Below are 19,235 nucleotides of genomic sequence, written 5' to 3'. Positions count from 1 at the left end.
TTTATATTAGACAACCTAACCCCAAAAGTAAACTAACATAAATAATACAAATAAAAAACAAATGCATAAAGGCCTGTCACAATAATCAAATCAATTGTACAATAAATTAAAACAAGCTCAATAATTTCCATTTGATTTATTGTTTTTCTACCAAAAACTTGAATAAAGTCTCAACTAGCTCTTTTTCTTATATAATTTAACAGAAATGTCATAATTCATTTATTTGTTGTTTTGTTTATTTAGTTCAAAATGTCTTCCACTTTCAGTGTTAAATGTTTATTAGACTTTAAAGTTTATTGATCTTTGATTATGTGTTTGTGCATCATTAATAAGCCGTTCCCATTGGAAAATGGTTTCAAAACAACGATATTATTGTGTATCGCAATAACTTCTAGGACAATTTATCGCCCAGTAAAATGTGTTGTGACAGATCTACATGCATACAGTCAGAGTTGGGTAGTAACTAGTTACATTTACTTTAATAACTTTTTTTGAAAGAATGTACTTTTACTACGCTGTACTTTTACTTAAGTAAAAATATGTTTCAGTAGTGCTACTCGTACGATTTTTGGGTACTCTACCAAACTCTGCATATTGGGGGGAACGAAGCAAAAAACTCAGCATCATTTTCTAAATTTCCTTCATAATGTCTCAAACTCAGTGATTTGTGACCATTTTTATTCAAAATTTATTCTCTTTCCTTTAACAATATAAGTGATTTGTTCCAGTACAATGCATGATGCCTTTATGGAGTGAGATTACTGTCAATAAAAATGTATGTGTGAGAGTCTAAATTTGTAAATTTAAGTCAATAAATTAAAGATTTGATGACAAAAATCAAGAGATTTTATCTGTGAGAATACAAGTTTATAAGTTACAACTCTGGAACAATACAAGTACAAATCACAATTTTACGAGGGATTTAAAATCCGTTTCTGGTTGTAGACGGCGACGTTGGAGCTTTCCTCCAATCAACATCCCAAAATACCAGCCGCTTCCAGACAGCGGTCTCTGTAAGCAGAGCTGAGAAAACCTCATACTCACAGCACCGTACCCGACTAAGGGATGAAAAATAACAAAAGCTGCTGCCGGTACCATGGCAACCCCAGACCACAACCCGGCTACCGTAGCTAGAGCAAGGCCGTCAATTTTGACAGATTTGTACTCGTTAATTTGTGATTTGTACTTGTATTGTTGCAAAGTTGTAATTTTGTACCTTGTAAAATTGTAACTGTTGGTATTTTCGGATGTTTTGGCGGAAAAGTTCCACCTTTTGACGGATTTTAAATCCCTCATAAACTTGTGATTTGTACTTGTATTGTTGCATAGCTGCAACTTTGTAACTTAAAATCTCTGATTTCACATGTATTTATCTGTGGGAAAACACAGAACAAATACAAATCTTACATTTATTCACATTTACTGGAGGGATGCAGTTTTCTGGCCGATTACCGATCTTTAAAAAGCCTGACCTGCCGATTCCGCCTTTGGCAGAAACCTTTTTTTCCTCTGATATGCCGCTAAATATAGCTCATCTGTCAACTATTGTTGTCTGCAAACGTGCAGAAATGACCTGGTGCGCCGACTGGTCAGTCAAACGTCTAAAAGTAAAAGGACAGTGGCTGATTTTTAGACCTTTGCTGAGGTCGATGAGATCGGCTTCACCTGTAATTATCGGCCGATCACTGATCACCAAAACTAAGGAAATTGGTGGCTATAAATAGGTGCAGCCCTAGTTTTTTTTACTTCAATTTATGACTTTAGACGCCTACTGGGGGTGCACTGATTTATTGGTGCACCAACAGTTTGTACAATGATATCCGATGTATCTGATGATTCATCAGTCGGCCAATTTATCGGTGCACCAGAAGTAGGAGTCTAAATTTACAAATGTAAGTCAATAAACTAGGGGTGCACCCATTTATCACCACCGATTTCCTTAATTTTGATGATCAGCTGATAATTATGTGAAGCCGATCTTATCCACTGATCTTATCAACCTCAGCAAAGACCAAAAAATCAGCCACTGTCCTCTTCTGCTCTCTGAGAGAAGTTTGACTGACAGACCTGCCCACCAGGTCATGTCTGCTCATTTCCACTGCTGCCAGTTTAGCAACTTTCTTAGTGACATTTCAGACAAAAAGAAATTGGTATAGGTCAAAATCATCAACTGGTGCAACTCTAGACTCGTACATTTTTATCGACAGTAATCATACTCCATACTCGTTCACCCACATATGATTTGAGGGCAAATTTGCTTGTTTTTGTAATTGTGTTTGACCTCTGAAAACATTTATTAATATCTGTAAAATGCTGGCAGCACAAACCAAAGCGTTTGCTGCACACATCTGAAGAAGGTGGTGGTGAGGTGGCAACTTCTCCAGGTACTCGAAGAGGACAGCAACAGGGAGGGGAGGGGCGGGCTGCAGCAGTTACCTGCGTATATCCTGCAGGGGGGCATTAATCTCTCTCCCCAGGTCTCACTCGACTGGCCTGGGTCTGAGTCATCTACAGTGCAAAGCAGAGAGGGAGGGAGAGAGCAACAGGGTGGGGAGGGGGGTTTGGGAAAGCACTGCATTAACGCTCATGCTCTCACACCCTCCTCGTTGCACATGTAGTCAGACAGACAGGCGCAGCGGCACGCTCCGCGCTGCAGATTATGAGTCATGGCAACACAGGAGGCAGGAGAGGCGATCCAATCAGGCGGCCGTTCGCTTCCTCCCTTCAGCCGCTCCGCTAACCGCCGCCCTCAGAGCCAGTTTACCTTTCAGGCCTCTGCAGCACATAAATCACATCTAAACTGGAGGCTTTCGTTCAACAGGAGGACCACACAACGCCGCGCTGCGCTCCACAGAGCAGAGCTTAAGGTGCGTGTAAACATGCGCTTTGCTTTGTTGTAGCAGCTGAGCGACACGCACCAACTTATTCATCAGGTCCAGGGTGTGTTTACTTTTCCCACAGGGAAATTGAAGCACTTTTCAAGCATTTTCAAGGTTAAGTTTCCAAACTTTTCCAGCACAGAAAAAAGATGCAAATGAACTAAAAAAAAAAAAAAAAAAAAAAAGGAGAAAAGTTTCAGTTCATCACTGTCAGGGCCGGAGAAAGCTTTTATGGGGCCCTAAGCAGGTTTTCATTAGGGGCCCCCGCCTCCTATACCAACACCAGATTCTTCATCATTCCTAGGCTGCTGTCTGTGTTAGGGCTGGACGTTATAATCGGTCAATATTATTGATTAATGTTTTGTTTTAAATATCTGGCAGCCAAACTGGCAGTGTGAGCTTTCCTCTTTTCCAGTTTTCACTCCACGACATTTTTATTTTTATTTTTTAAGCAGGTATGAGACACAATGGCAAAACCTGAAACTGCTGCTGCGCATGTTACTCAACAGGCTGTTGCTAGGTAACCAAAAAATGAGTGAGTTGCTAGGTAACCAAAGAGTGAATGAACCTTGCTTAGCTAGCCGTGAGAGGCTGAGCTGCTAACGTCGTTTCTCTGCCTAATTTCCCAGAATGCTGTGGAGTTCTGACGTTCAGTGAATATTCTATCAGACGTTTTGTCTGTTGATATTGATCACGAGACTATAGTGATAAACATTATTGATTAATTGTCCAGCCCTGCTATGTGTAAAATACCTGCCATCATTAGTATCAGTTGTAATTAGCTTACATCATACCAGTGTTGTTATGGCTATTGATTTTAACCTTACAGGAGTAGAAATTATTTAAAAGCAACATCAACTGATAAACACTAAATTTACAGTAAACTAGTTTAACTTCTTGTATTTCCCCAACAGTGGCATCAGCCATCAACAGGAACAGATTAACCCATTATTTAACTATAAAAACATTATAGTTTGGCCATGTGTAAAAGCATTCAGTTTGTATTATTCAATATTATTTTAAATGTATATATTATCATGTTAGCTTCGTGCTCTTGGGTTCCCCTAGTGGTGTGGAGGCCCTAAGCACCTTGGGTTAGCTTTAACTACTTATAATATTAATTTCTTGTGACGGTGTTTCTACAACAGGAACAAGATAAACTAAAATATGTTATGTTTTGAAATGTCTCTCTCATACACCTCGACAAAAATAATTTAACAAGAAAAAAGCTTAATACCGCTGTTTAACGTAAGACAAAGAAGAAGAAAAAAGCTATACCAGCCTTTACTTCAGATCAATAAGTCACTGAGGCGCCAGCAATAATAAATATTCATTTCACTGAAACAATCCAAAGAAATATTCTTGAGGTAAAAGAAAATTACATAAAAATCTCTAAAAAAAAAAGTTCACTATAGGTTTTCTGGCATCTAGAAAATATAAATAATTTTGGTAATTTTATCTGACTTATAACAAGAGACGCTTAATTGATTTCTTCTTATTAGGTGTTTGAAAATATTAGTTGTAAATACTGGTATCAACTCCCATCACAGCGAGTGTCTAATGTCTCTGGAGGAATTTTGGCCCACTCTTCTTTGCAGAATTGCTCCAATTAAACCACATTAGGAGGATTTCCAACTCGAAAACTGGTTTAAGTTCCTGCCAAACCATCCCAGTCACATTTAAGTAGAGTTTGATTAGGCCACTCTAAAACATTCATTTTGTTTTTCAAACATCCAAATGTATATCGCCGTCCTAAAAATCCAGGTATTTTTGGACTTCAGGTCCTGAAGAATCAGAACCAAAACTAACTCAACTAACCGTATTCAGAACCCGATTTGGTGTTTTACTTCATGTCGTCACACAGGTTCAAAACAAGCGACTTCTTGCTCCGACGGGTAAAAATGACTCAAAAATAATTACACTTAATTCAGGATTTAGTTAAAGGATTATTTTTTCTCTTGATCTTAAACAGGCATTGAAGGTTTATTTAATCTTACTGAAGCAGATCATGATTTAAAAAGGCTTTTTGTGTTTAGTCTGATTATTTTAGACTGATATTTTACCTTTACAGGTATGATGTAAAGCACTTTGTACTGCTTTGTTGCTAAAAATTTGATTGATTAAAGTGAGAAGAAAAAAAGCAGTAAATACTTTTATAGAATATTTTTGCTATCCAATCAAGTCAAGATTTTAATTTGGTTCACCAATCATCACTGCTTTGCCATGTTTGACTTTAACTCTAAAATACATAATTGTGCATGATAATATCACTATAGCTGCACATATCACTGCAACTTTACAGTCAGAACAATCTCTGAGGTTCATCAGAGATTTTGACCTCGTTTGTATGTTTAAAACCCACCGGATCCACCAGGTGGCAGCGTGGGGACATGGCAGCGAGCCAGCTGAATGGCAGTGTGAGGAAGCGACTGGGCTTACCGGTGTCCGAGTCCCGCTCCTCCGTCCGGGGCGGACTTGTAGTGAAGGAAAGCTTGCGCTTCATGGAAGACTTGGCTTTCCCCTCCTTTCCCAGCAGTTCACTCCGGTCCAACTTCGGAGTTTTGGTGAAAGGCGACAGCTTGTCTTTGCTCTGCCGGAGCGGAGAGCATCGTTAGAGAACTTCAAGGGTTGGAAAGTCGGAATATCAAACAATTATTTACTGAAATAAACAAGCTGCTTGCAGACGGAGCTTCAGGAGCAAAAAAAAAAAAAAAGCAGAAATGAGACCTAAATCCAACAGGAGAGATGAGAATAACATCCCAACAACGATACGTCTGCGCAGAATTTTTATATATGTGAATTCATCTCTATTATTATACTTTCTCATTTCTAAATATTTTATTTTACCATTTTGTAATTTTTATTACTTTATAACATTTTGTCATTTTTAACATATTTTCTTTATTTTGTCACCTTTTATGTTTAATAATAATACAAATAAATACATAATAATAATAAAAAATAATAGTTATCTGGGATTCTACAAATCAATAATCAAATATCCTAAGTTCTCAGTTAACCGTTTTGACGCCAAGACTTTAAAAACTCTTTTTCAAAAAGACGTCTGTAATGAAGGACAGAAACAAATTTCATCCATCCCGTCTAGAAATACAGATATTTTTCCACAGCTTCGTTGTCTGACCATTTCTTGAATTTAGAATTTAATTTTTTTGCTTCCCCAGACTTTTAAGGGTTGTGCTTTTGAAGAAATGAGATATAAATAATCAAATTAACTGATACAGCGGCTTTTTAAATAGTTGTGTTTGATACAAAATTGAGTTAAATCTCCTGCTAAATGGTTAATGAGTTTATTTCAAAAGCAAAAACCTAAAACACTTTGGTTACTTGCACTTCTTTCTTGTGAGAATATTTAGATTAATTCATCCCATCCGCTACATCTGATTGGCTTAATTTAGGGCTGAAGCGATTGCGGTTTTCTGGTCGATTGCTGATCTGGCCGATACCTCTTTTTATTTATTTAATCTGAAAAACTGCTGCATATAGCGACAAAGATGTGACAGAGCAAAAGAGGACAGTGGCTGATTTTCAGACCTTTGCAGAGGCAGATAAGATTTGTGGATAAGATCAGTTTAACATGCAAGTTTTGGCTGATCGATTTACTGTTGATCCTCCAGTTCAACAGATAAATAGTTCCACCCATCATCCATCAACGCAACATCTGCATGAAATATATAAAGTTGATATAGTTGGGAGCAAACATGCATGTAAAACCAGCAGCATTAGTTACACTCCGATCCGAGTGTAAAGCCCTTTCAGCTCCATTACTTTTATGGAAGCACTTTGGTGCAGTAAAATACATTTCTGGCAGTAAGAAAATGTCTGCAGTGTGGCGCGTCTTTGATCTCGGAGAAGAAATGTGCCAGCTGTGCAAAGCTTGAGCGTCTGGCGATGTTGAGAGTGGAAGAGAGCTTACACGTGAAGGACTTCTGCTTTAAAAATAAGGGCAGAAACAATCTCTCCTTTATCTGGGAGAATAACTAAAAAGTGTGTTAGGATAGGAAGACGGAGAACAGCTTGCAGATGTGCCGCTCTAAACAGGGAAGCATGTCGGAGAATTACTCGTTTTAGTAGAAACTGTCCAACCAAAACATCAAAAACAAGCAGTTTTATTAACTAAGCTGCAGATTGATTTAACCAACCAGCTATTTTTAGTCACGCTGTTGGTCGAGTTTACAGATTTTCAAACACAAAGGTCGTATGGAACAGAGTGAGAACACTGAAACTAGGATCTGCTCCCTGTTTGGCAGCCAGATGTTATTTTTTATGGGATGTTTGTTCACAAAATGTGGTTTTAAATTAGAGAAACGTTCATGCAGATGTTAGCATGTTGTCACAACACAACAACAAACTTCCATGCATTATACTTGGATTTGGAAACGGCAGACATGTGTCCAAATACAGTGAATATTGATTAGGAAACAGTTAATCGTGATTTATCTACTTACTCTGCAACTAATTTAGCAATCGATTAATCATTAACTGGAGTACACAGACTCTAAAAAAAGGCAATTTTCTGAAAGAATCACACACAGAGTAGAAATAAAGCCATAATTGTACCAAAAAACATATAAACATTGCATTTAGGATGAAAAAAACCTTTGATTGTAATTATTTTCTACCAAAAACGCCTCAAGTCGTATAGTTTTAGCTTCACCTGGTTCAGGTTTTGTTAGAAAATCTCCCATTACTTAATTTTTATTATCCAAAAACAAACAAATTTTTTTTAACTCAAGCAGAAAGTTGCTATAGTAATATTTAATTTTTTTCCCCCTTTTTATATTTTATACAATTTAGCTACAGATACATGTAATTTAAACTAATTTTATTTTCTTTTTAATAAAGACATTGAATTATTTGTTTATTTGCATCTTCTAATGCATTTTTAATATTGCATTAAGAGAAGTTTGAAGGAAATATCTGCAGAATGTGTCAATATTTTATCAGATTAATCGTTAGAATAATCGATACCTAAAGTAATTGTTAGCTGCAGCTAAGCCTGTCATAATAAACAATTAATCACATAGTAAATTAAATTAGCTCAATAATTTTCATTCTGATTATTAATATTCTTATTTACAGACGTCGTAGTTTATTTTTATTTATGGCTTCAGTTGTTTGTGGTTTTATTTTGGATATTTAAAACGTCTTCCGGTTCCAGTGTGTTCTGTACAAAATTAAAGTTTGCACTATTATACCATCATCATTATATTAGGTAAAAATGGTATCAAAACAATAATACTAATGTTTATCGCAATAATTTCAAGGACAATTTATTGTCCAGAAAAATGTGTTCTTGTGTCACACCTGTGCTTCACGATTACAGACCAATCTGTTTGGGCCTATTAAAAGCTGGCTAAAATGAAGTAAATTTAACTATATTTATTTTTAAGGAGCAAACTTTAGGGCTGTGTTTACATACCTTCTTCCCCGCCTGCTTATCCACCATGGCTCCATCTCGGTCGCCCCCAGGTTTGGCCATGGTGCGGCTCCTGACTAGCTTAGACGCCTACAGCACAGCCGGCTCATCATGCACCTGTGGAGCAAAGACACAACATCAATGAGAGGGACTTCAACCCCACTACCACTTCCTGCAAAAACAACCCTCTATGTTGCTCAGACACAAGGAAGAGACCCGACAATCTCACACAAAGCTACAATCAAACATTGTTTTCCCTGCGCGGTTCACAAGGTTTGCTTTCAGTGACGGTCTGCCGCCGACTGAACGAGGGAGGAGAGAAATGATACTTTCACATGTTGCTGTGTTTCTTTTCTTCAGAGCAGATCAGAAGTCAGGGATTTTTATTGAACTTTCCATTGTACCAGAAGAGGCTGCATGAATCACAGCTTCAGGGACTGTTGAGCCTCTGAGAGGAAAACGTCCCACACACACACACACACGTTATCACTACTTGTGCTGGTCGATGCGACCGAGCCTCGCTCTGATGTGGTTGATGACAACAACAGAAGAGTAGCGGAGTCGTCGCGGTGCTGCGTGGGCTAACTCCAGCTGTACCTGGGCTAACGCAGCTAGCAGGACAGCTGAGCCAGCTTGTCACATGAGGATCGCCCTCCTCAGTCATAAGACCCTGAATGAACTTTCCCTTCTTCCTTTTTTACACTCACACAGTTTCATTAAGCAGAAGTAGTCTCCCGCCCTGCACAATCAAAAGTCCCACAATGAGCTTATTCTAAATTAGGAAACTGAAGCGCCACTGATTAGCTGCTACCAAAAGGACTGGGAGAGCCCCATTACTCAATATGAACACAAATCACTTTTTACAACACTTTACGGCTGACAATATACTTTTTGAAGAAGCATTATGGTATGCTTTTTTTTTTTTTTTTAAATCTAGTATTAACAACAAAACATAAAAAGGCCATAAACCACTTCATTAAATACCACAGAACAAATCAGCTATAAAATCTATTTTTATTTGACTGAAATTATGAATATTTGACTTGGAAACGGCATCATCCAACAATACAAAATACCACATTTTATTTTTAACTGATGGCAAAACCTGTCATCCAAAAACCAAAGGAAAAATACTTAGTTCATGGTAATATTTTAAAATACTTAAAGGCAACATGAACTGTGTTTGAATCAGGTTTATAAGCTTTTCTTCTTCTGGCTAACAGGTGATAGAAAAAGGATTTCTGACGATGCTAAGTAGGTTAAATTTTCACGTTAATGTCAAGCTGCATCTCCTAAATGAACGTTAAAACCTGTACATCTTCTGCAACAACTGAATTTTTTTTTTCTTTTACTCAAGGTAAAAGAACTTGCCGTCTATTCTGAAAAGGACATTTCATACTTCGTAGTAAATGAAGTAAAGAACAGCTGGGAAGTCCCACAGAGGCATTTGTTGCAGCAAAAACTTAGCATGATGCTACCAACAATCTCTAACTCTTGATTGGACAGATTTTCAGGCAAAATCAGCACAAGATTTGGACTAGAAGAAGAACAAGAACAAGAAGAAAAATCTTTTTTTGTTGTTGTTGCGTTTAAAAATGTTTTCCCTCTTGTGACCTTTGTTTTATTAGGTAAAAGTTACCTGTGGATATCTACAGTCTGCTATCCTGCTGCTGCTGCAACCAGAGCTATTCTCTCATGATTAATAAATGAACTGCTGTGATAAATTTGAGTTTCTGGCAGGAATGGGATGCCATAAAAGACTACCTTTAATTTCAAAGTCTTCCTGCTCAACACCAGTGGTAGGTCTGACATTAACAACATGCCTTTGCTTAATTTTACGTTTTTAAGCAGCTAAAACAGTAAAATCTCCATCAAAGCGTTTCACTTTTTATTATATTACAACCATTAACTAATGTATTTGTCTTTACTCCGACGCCCCTAAACAAAATTAAGTGGAGCTGTTCTCCAACAAACCTGAGGGCCAGTATTGAAACTGCACATTTTTGTAGCTTTAGAAAATTATAATACTTGAAAATGGAAAACAATCCCCCCACAAAAAAGAGCTACAATCCAATGTGATGGTTTAGATCTGAGCACATTTATGTGGATAAATGGCCCAGCCAAAGTCCAGATCTAAATCCAGTTCAGAATCCTCAATCCAGAACTTCAAGTTTACACAGACGTTCTGTATTCAATCTGACTGAATTTGAGCCATTTTGTATAAAAAAAAAAAAAAAAAGATACATAAATAGCCCCAAAATACTTGCAGTTCTGACCTGAACCTTCAGAGACACATAAAGATAATTACAAATACCCTGCATAGAATCAAATTACTTTAAAGATCTGCTGCTGTCGTATCAACCTTCCAGACCTCTCAGGTCTTCTGGTTTTGCTCTGCATCCCCAGAACCAGAACCAAACATGGAGAAGCAGCAGCGTTCAGTTTTATGCACCACAAATCTGGAGTAAACTTCCTGAAAACTGCTGAAACCCCAAGTTCCTTTAAATCAAGGCTAAACCTACCTACTTAGAGCCATGAAGTGTTGCTGTGTTTTACAGCCTGTCATTGTTTATCCTTCATTTGTCAGTGAAATGTAATCCTTTTTTGTTTGTTTGTTGTTTTATATTCATTCTAATCATGTAAAGTACTATGAATTGCCCTGTTGCTGAAAAGGTAGCATACAAATCAAACTGAATCAGGCTGGTTCTGCAAAGCACTGAGCTGAATGCAAAATGCATTCAACAGTGATTGTATTTTTATTTGTAAACCTTTTCTAAAGCTATAGATCAGTTTCCTTGCCTTTCACAATTTTGCACCAAACTGTGTTTGTCTGCTAATTGGTTATTTAGATTACTTTGGTAATTTGGTAAAATAATCATCCTGTAAAAACCTGCAAACAATAAATCCTGAAAGACACCAGGAGATGGACTCTGTTTACCAATAGAAATGTGAATAATCCCTCTTATCCATCACAGAAAGCTTAAAATCATTTCAAAACTCTTAAAACTAAACTCTACATATACAACAGAACCATCTTAATGCAAGCAAAAAGTAAAATTATACCAGTATGACAAACAAAAGCTTAAATGGAAGATTCACCAGCATGAACGTCACACTCACACTGGACCACAGTGGGAATAAAAGCAAAAACATTGCAGATTTAGTCTGCCAAGGCTTTTATAGCAGAACCGTGAACAAACAGCCACACTGTGGCACATAAAACGGAGGAGAAAAGGCTGCCGACGCTGCAAGTGCATTTTACGGTGAAGTCTGGGTTCATCCTGATTTTTCTGGATATTAAACACATATTTCGTCTTTGTAGTGCAAAATTACTGGGTGGACGGACAAAACACCGCCGTTTGGAAATGTTTTCTTCCCAGACAGAATGCGTTTACCATATATTTAATTTCCTTTCAATCATTACAAATCGACTTCCGGATTTTTTTCTCACCTGCAGTTTCTGATTAATGACAAAACAAAAGCATAGTAAACATTAAATTAGTAGAAATATGTCAGATGTACTTAATCAGAGTATAACAAAACACTTTCAATGTTTTGCATGAATTCAGCTATACAAATGGGGCTGTGCAGGATATTTGAAACATCACGAGTACCAACACACCGCTAAAATAAACAACATTATAGTCAATATATTATTTAAAAGGCTGTAAGAAGAGCTTGACATGTAGCTTGAATTCATTTCATGTGCATAAACTGGGGCTGAAACGATTAATCGTATGAATCATGATTTAATCGGTTGTTGAAATAATCGTTAGCTATTTTAGCAATTGATTAACTGAAATATACAGGCTCAAAGAAAGGTCATTTGCTGCAAGAACAACACACTCAAAGCAACAATTAAGTCAAACTGTACAAGAAAAAAAACACATATTGAATTTAAGATTAAAAACTGTAAATATGTTCTACCCAGAACTCCTCAGGTGGAACAGCTTCAACTTCACCTGGGTCAAATTCTGTAAACATAATCTCTAACCCTAACCCAAAGCTCCTTTTGCTATTAAATTATTAATCAGCTAATCCAAGAAATAAACTACAGATTGTGCCTTCACTGTAAAAATGCTAAGTCGAGAAGAAACATGTCAATGTTAAAAGCTTCGTTTGCTGCAAACGATCAAACATACGCCAGTGGAATGCTATAAAATGTTTATTTTCTTATTTAAAAAAGAAACTGAATTGTTCATTTGCACATAATATATTATAATATTGAATAAAAAAATAGCTTAAGTTGTTAAATGAAAAATCTGCAGAATGTACCAATTTCTTTTATCCGATTAATCGATTAATCGTCAGAATAACTGATTACTACAGTCACTGTTGGCTGCTGCCCTGGATACAGCACGGCTGCGTGTTGCCAGGTATAATCTTTAGCACAAGTCGGCTCTGCTGAGGCCAGTCACTCATTAGTCAGCAGATAGCCAGTATGCAGCATCATTGTTATTCAGGCAGCTGAAAGCCAGAACCGAGCCACTCAGAGTAGAAAGCGCCGCTATCGGGGGTAATAAAGCAGTACAGACAGGCCAGAACCAGACCGAAAAACGCAACACGCCAACACGACTCCAATCTGGCCCAGAAAACAAAAAGGAGGAGGAGGGTGTGACTATAATTACAGAAGTATTTGAGAACTCGCCAGTTTGGCGAGATTTACATTCGCTGTGTTTCACGAGCAGCTAGGGGCTGCGTAAGCCCCTGCAGGCCCTGCCATTAACCCCGGCCCGTTTCAAGTCCAGATCAAACCCGTCCTTGATGACTGCTTCGGTTCGCAGAAGCTCCAGCTATGATTACCCGAGGATTGGACTGAGCACAGTGAGAGCAACAATTACCTACTCCAACTGATGGTAGTAGAGAAGACGGACATCAAATGCAGGGCGACCTACTGCAGAGGAAGCAACGAATCCTCGTTTCCTCTGCAATACGACAAATAATCAAGCAGGAAGGAAGAAAACACCGAAGAGACATAGAATGTCAATTAGGGCTGAAACGATTAATCGGATTAATCAACTATTGAAATAATTTAGAATCGATTAATCGACAACTGGAGCATACAGACTCAAAAAATTTCCATTTGATGCAAGAAAAACATATTCAGAGCAGTGATAAAGCAAAAACTGCATAAAATACAGTTCTGCAAAAATGAAGAGCCACTGCACTCAACCCCATTGAACCTCCTGGTTATTCCAGCAAATATTGATCTCTGAACTTTTCCTGAGTTAAAACATTAGTATTGTTGTTTCTAAATGAATAGGAATTTGTTTTCTTTGCATTATTTGAGGTCTTAAAGCGCCTCAAATAATTTTGTATTTTCAAGTAAATACAAAATTTTTGCTTGAAATTTTGGAGACATTTTGTTAGTCGTTCATAGAATAAAAGAACAATATTCATTTTTACTCAAACATGTACCAATATAGAATAAAATCAGAGAAACTGATCATTTTAAGAGGTCTCTAAATCTTTTAAACATTTGGATTTTGCATTTAAGATAAAAACAAAATCTTTGTAAATATGCTTTAGCCAACGTAGTTTAGTATTAACTATGGTTCTTTATTGTGAACATTCAGTGGCAGTGACTGCAGTAAGTCAGTGAAATGCATCAACTAGTCTGAGTCAGATCGTATTTATTATATGAAGTTATTATGATCCAGCTCCACTGCTTCCCAACTAACAGCAGCCATTTGTAGAGCGGCAACATGTTGGCCCTGCTGCTCCTGGGTGAGAAATTATCACATAATTAACTGTTGCAGCAAAACTGACCAGTACAGATTCTTTGTTTGAAAAATTTTGAATTTATTGAGACAACCATAAATCAAAATCTTACATTTGTCACGAAAAATGTTTGTCCCTACTGCAACCCAGGCTTTTCTTTTTTATATATATATAAAACTATCACTGAAACTTCCAGTGATAGTAGCTGCGTTTCTATTAACCATAAAATAGCACAAGTTGTTATTGCAAAAATTAATTTGCTTAATGGAAACACGCCAATGTCTTAAAAGCTTTTTTGATGAGACGTTTGTTGAGCTAGGATGAGGCAGTTTTTCCACTTGTATCAAAATGTATGTATTAGCATAATTAGATGGAGATTTGCACACATTTCTAGGCCTGTTGCAATTAGCAATAAACCAATTAATGGCATGACAAATTTAAATAAGGTTAATTGTTTTTCTTTTTTTGTTATATTTCTACCAAAAACTGGAAGTCTGGTGAATAGGTCTCACCTTGTCCTTTTTTGAAGCACAATATTGTTTAGATACGTCATAATTATTTTATTTGTTGTTTCCAGTGTATTGTAAGCCTGGCAGGCCTCCAGGCTTTATTTGCTCCCCCACCAGGCTGAACATCCTTTCTTTACTTAACATAGGAGGGTTTTTTAATACACCAGTGAAAGCAGAGACGGGTTTAATAGTCTTTTTGATGAAACAGGTGGAACCACAATGCCAACAGAGTCTGGTCAGAACGTGAACACGGGAGACTGAGCTCAGATGTTTTGTTTAGCAACTGGAACTCCGTAACCACTTCCTGTCTTCAGGTGTGAACATGCCAACAATTTAAGCAAATAAAGTGACAAGTCATGGATAAAAGAACGAAAAATGAAAGACACTTTGATTAGGATGAAACAACCGTCGTATATAGTTGGTGTTTAGTTCTTGTTAATGATGTTTGCCATAAACCAGAGGTGCACCAATTTATCGGCTAGCTGATTTATCGGCCAGTCAATTTCCTTAATTTTGGGAGATTGGTGAATGGCCGATTTTTACACGTGAAGCCAATCTTATCCATCGATCTTTTCCACCTCGGCAAAGGTCTCAAAATCAGCCACTGTCCTTTTCTGCTCTCCCGTGAGAGGTTTGTCTGATGGACCGGCCCACCAGGTCATGTCTGCGCGTTTACAGTTGACAATGTTCACCCCACTGTTGCCAATTCATCAACTTTATTGATATATTGAGCAACATTTCAGACAAAAAAATGGTATTGGCTAAAATCAGAATTGGGAGTTTAGGCTCTTTTAAATATCAGTAATTGGCCACAAAACTGCAATCAGTGCACTACTACCAAAAACGCATAATGACTGTCATATTTCCAAATTTCCTGTCAACATTAAACATTTCTTAACTCAAAAACACAGTAGTGTGCTGCTGGATGACTGCCATAGTCATCCTACCAACATGCCTAGCAAGTTCTATTTATTTTGGATATTTAAAATGTCTTCCAGTTCCAGTGGTGTTGAATCTTTATTAGAATTTAAAGTTTATTGATCTCTGGGAATGTGTTCTTATGCCATTACTGTTATATTACTCAAAGATGATCTCAAAACAGCAATATTATCGTTTATCCCAATAACTTCTGGGACAATTTATTGCCCAGCAAATTGTTATTGTGACAGGACTCATAGACATTTGTAATGGAAACGCAGCTGCTGACTGCAGTAAGTCAGTCTCTCTGAGTCTGAACACATTAAAAACGTGACGTTCTTACGATCCCGACTAACAACAACAGCCATTTCCCTGTTGGCCTGACGGTAGACTCAGCGTCAGAGCACGCATGTCTTTGCAGGAGTGAAGTGGTTTTGGGGGTTGGTGGGGATGCTGGTGTCTGCTGAAAGGAGGTGAAGGGGGGGCTGTCGTGTCTTTAACTGGGATGGATGGAGAGCGCACGAACATTACGGTAACCTGATCCAGGGACTGCAGGATGGGGCAGGGAGGGAAGAGGGCTAAGAATAGCACCGAGGCTGACACACGGCTCGCAGAGTACGTCGCCCCCAGCAGCAGCAGCAGCAGCAGCAGAAACGTTACTCCACTACATCTTCCAGAGCACCGCCTGCTGCGTGCTCTCACACGCCATGTGGAAAATACATGTGATACCCCCCACCCCCTTCCTCTGCTTTCCCATGTGGCTGCACTTAAAACCAGCTGCAAAAAGCATCATTACTTTAAAAACAATCATAAATGGGCTACAAGTTAAAATGTTGTGCAAAAGGGGGAAAAGAAAAAACACAAACATGGCATTTATAGGGTCAGACTTCACATCAGACGGCAGGAAAGTCTGCTGAAGGAGACTTGCTGCAACGATAAACAGCCAGTCACGTGGTGGTGGTCCTTCTGCTACCAGGCTAAATGATGGGGGAGGTCTCACTCAGCTGCACACACACTCCCAGCCTTCGTCTCACTCCTCCTCCTCCTCCTCCTACCCCGACTGCGTAATGAGAAGCAGGACAAAGCCAGACGCAAAGGCACGATTATGGAGACTGAGGGAGAGAGGGGAAACAATACCCAGCAAGAACCTGGAGCTTTTAAAAATAATTCAAATCAATGTCTGGGATTGGGTTTTTTTCATGTAGAATTATACAACGGAACAATAATAAAATCTGCTTAAGATTTTATTGTGCTTAACGGACATAATGTGGAAGGTATTTTTATGGTTTGCCCTGCACACCTATGCAAGTCGGAAAAGGAGCGACTGAACATGCAGCGCTCCAGAGAAAAGAGGATGCGCCCACACAAAACTGAGATTAATAATCACTGACTAATCCTGAAAAATGCTTAGATTAGTTGATTAATAAAAACAACGATTAGTCACAGCCATAAATTCATGTGATTATAGCACACGAGCCTTGATCCAGTTCTGGAAACTAGCAGCTTTTGTCTTCAAGTGTGAGATTTTTAAATGAAATCTGTTTTTATTATCTCCCAAATTCTATTTTTTTAAAATTTTCATTTTTCTGCATTCCACGTTTTCCATCCTAGTCATATTTAATAACCCACATATCCTGTTAATATGGCATCAATGACTAAACAGCTCCATATTCATGATTATAACAAGGTTAGGGCTGCAATTTGATTATTCTGGAATTGATTATTCTGACAATTAATCGGATAAAAAAAATGAGCTCACTGCATATCTTTCCTTTACCCAGGCTTAAACCAGTCTTTTTTATACAATATTAGAAATATGCTAGAAGATGTGAATAAATAATTAAATTCCAAATGAACATTTTATTGCCTATAACATTCTTTTTGTAAATCTGTACCAGATGAAACTAAATTTATGCCACCAGAAGGTTTTGGCTAAAACATATTTCCAGACAAAGGTATAAACATTTTCCAAATATGTTAACTGGAAAATATTCATTTATTTTTGTAGTTTTGGCTCAATGACCACTCTGAATGATTTTTTTATCAAATGGTATGTATTTGAGTTTTTATATGGCAGTTAGCGATTACTCAATTACTAACTTTGTTAACTCAGCAATCGATTAATCACGATTAATCATTTCAGCCCTGGCTTATTTGGAGGCAACACCCATGATAATGGGATTTAAATCAAACTGTTTTTTGTTTTTATGGAAACAATGTTGGAAAATAGCCCACAGGAATAAAAACAGAAGAACATTTGCTTCCAATTTAGACAGCCCTAAACAAGGGATTTAAAAGTATTTTGCCATCATTTCTATGAAATGACTAAAACGTCTTGAGCAAAAGAATCTCGTGTTTTTCTACAAAATCCAACACCAAAAATGTCTCATAAGGAAACCTGCAAACAATAAAACCTCGTCCACACTTCCATAAAGATCAAGACCTGATTGTTTTTATTTCTTTAATCTGTTCCAGAAATCTGCAATAAAGTACACGACTGTCAGAGTTTTGGTGGTGTGCTGACAAAACTCTCAGAAAACTTGGTACGACTCATGAAAACTGCTGAACCTTGTGCTAAGCTTTGACTTTTTCCCTTTTGGAGGATGTTGCCGTTTTGGTGAATCAGTGAATTATACGAGATTCTGCGTTTAGTTGTGTATTTCCATGGAAATTATATGGCTTTATAGGATTTTTTAAAATTCATAAGATAGAAGTGTTGTTTAGATGAAAGAAGGAGACAGAAGCAGCTGCATTTATACTCTAAACGTAAACCAATCCAGCTCTAAATAAACACAAATATCAAGCACTTTATGGAAATTACCAAAACCATTTTACTGTGGTTTGACCAACTTCATCACCTGGACAGGCTCACGTACATTAATTTTTAATTTTTAGTTCCTTAATTTCATAATGTGACAGTTAAAGTGTACCTTGTCATTTTCTTTAGTTTGAGTTTTAATCGACTCAACAAAATTAGAGATAATGTTAAATTAATAAATGTTTCTTCGGTTAATTGTGGTCTTTGTTTATTGCCAACTATTTTTTATTATTAAATATAGGTGCTCTTTCATTTTTTTCCAATATAAATTTACATAAATATCATTAGAGCAATTATTTATTGAAATATTGCTGTATAAATCGGACACACCCCATATAAAACAGAGAACTTGACAGGAAGCACTCCAACTGTTCTCTTTGTACAAGTTTCACACAGGAAGATAATTAGTGTTTCACCACGTCCTTCCTCCATTTCCTGTCTAAATAAGCATAAATTTAGTTTAAATTGTTTAAAGATTCATATGAAGAGCAAGGGAAGAGTCTACATCGTAATAAAAATAAAAAGCTGTTTAGAGCCACAAAAACAACACAACTCAAATTAAAATAGCTTGTTTTTATAAGGCTTACTATAAGACTTTTGTATAAATTCTTAATTTCATTTTTTAGGTTTAAAACATTTCTTCAATGATGGATAAAAAACTACAAAAAGTCAGCAATTTACAACATATTGGAAAGAAAACATGCCTTCATATAAAAGGATATTCTTTATGATACTCTTGGAAAATGTTTTGCATGCATCTTGGAAAAAATGGCAAAAAAAAAAAAAACTGCTAACACTATCAGTTTTAGCGTAATTGGTTTTTAGTTTAAAAAAAAAATAATTGCCCAGTTTGTTGGCATTTTTGGCCAAATTTATCAAAAATGTCGGTAAGGTTTTTGAGATTGGAGTGGATTTAATCGTATCGTTGATCATTTATCAATTATCATCAATGT

At 37.1% G+C, this 19,235-nt stretch overlaps 1 protein-coding gene across 2 annotated transcripts in view; it reads right to left on the bottom strand.

Annotated features, from left to right (window-relative positions):
• The window catches only part of ankrd12 (ankyrin repeat domain 12), a 50,630-nt gene that overhangs the window by 12,548 nt on the left and 18,847 nt on the right, over nt 1-19,235 (bottom strand). The window contains exons 2-4 of one of the 2 annotated variants that reach the window (XM_015049083.1): nt 8,320-8,433; nt 5,319-5,469; nt 2,437-2,508 (exon numbers count right to left, since the gene is read on the bottom strand). In XM_015049083.1, the coding sequence (XP_014904569.1) occupies nt 2,437-2,508; nt 5,319-5,469; nt 8,320-8,379 (283 nt within the window). In that variant the 5' untranslated portion in view covers nt 8,380-8,433. The remainder of the gene's footprint in view (nt 1-2,436; nt 2,509-5,318; nt 5,470-8,319; nt 8,434-19,235) is intronic. The other variant, XM_015049084.1, reaches the window with a different exon arrangement.

This window comes from Poecilia latipinna, unplaced genomic scaffold (genome assembly GCF_001443285.1).
Source record: "Poecilia latipinna isolate Pla-1442-1.1 unplaced genomic scaffold, P_latipinna-1.0 Scaffold925, whole genome shotgun sequence".
NCBI classification, from domain to species: Eukaryota; Metazoa; Chordata; class Actinopteri; order Cyprinodontiformes; family Poeciliidae; genus Poecilia; species Poecilia latipinna.
Note: the sequence above shows the minus strand (reverse complement) of the source record. Positions and strands in the feature narration are given on the sequence as shown.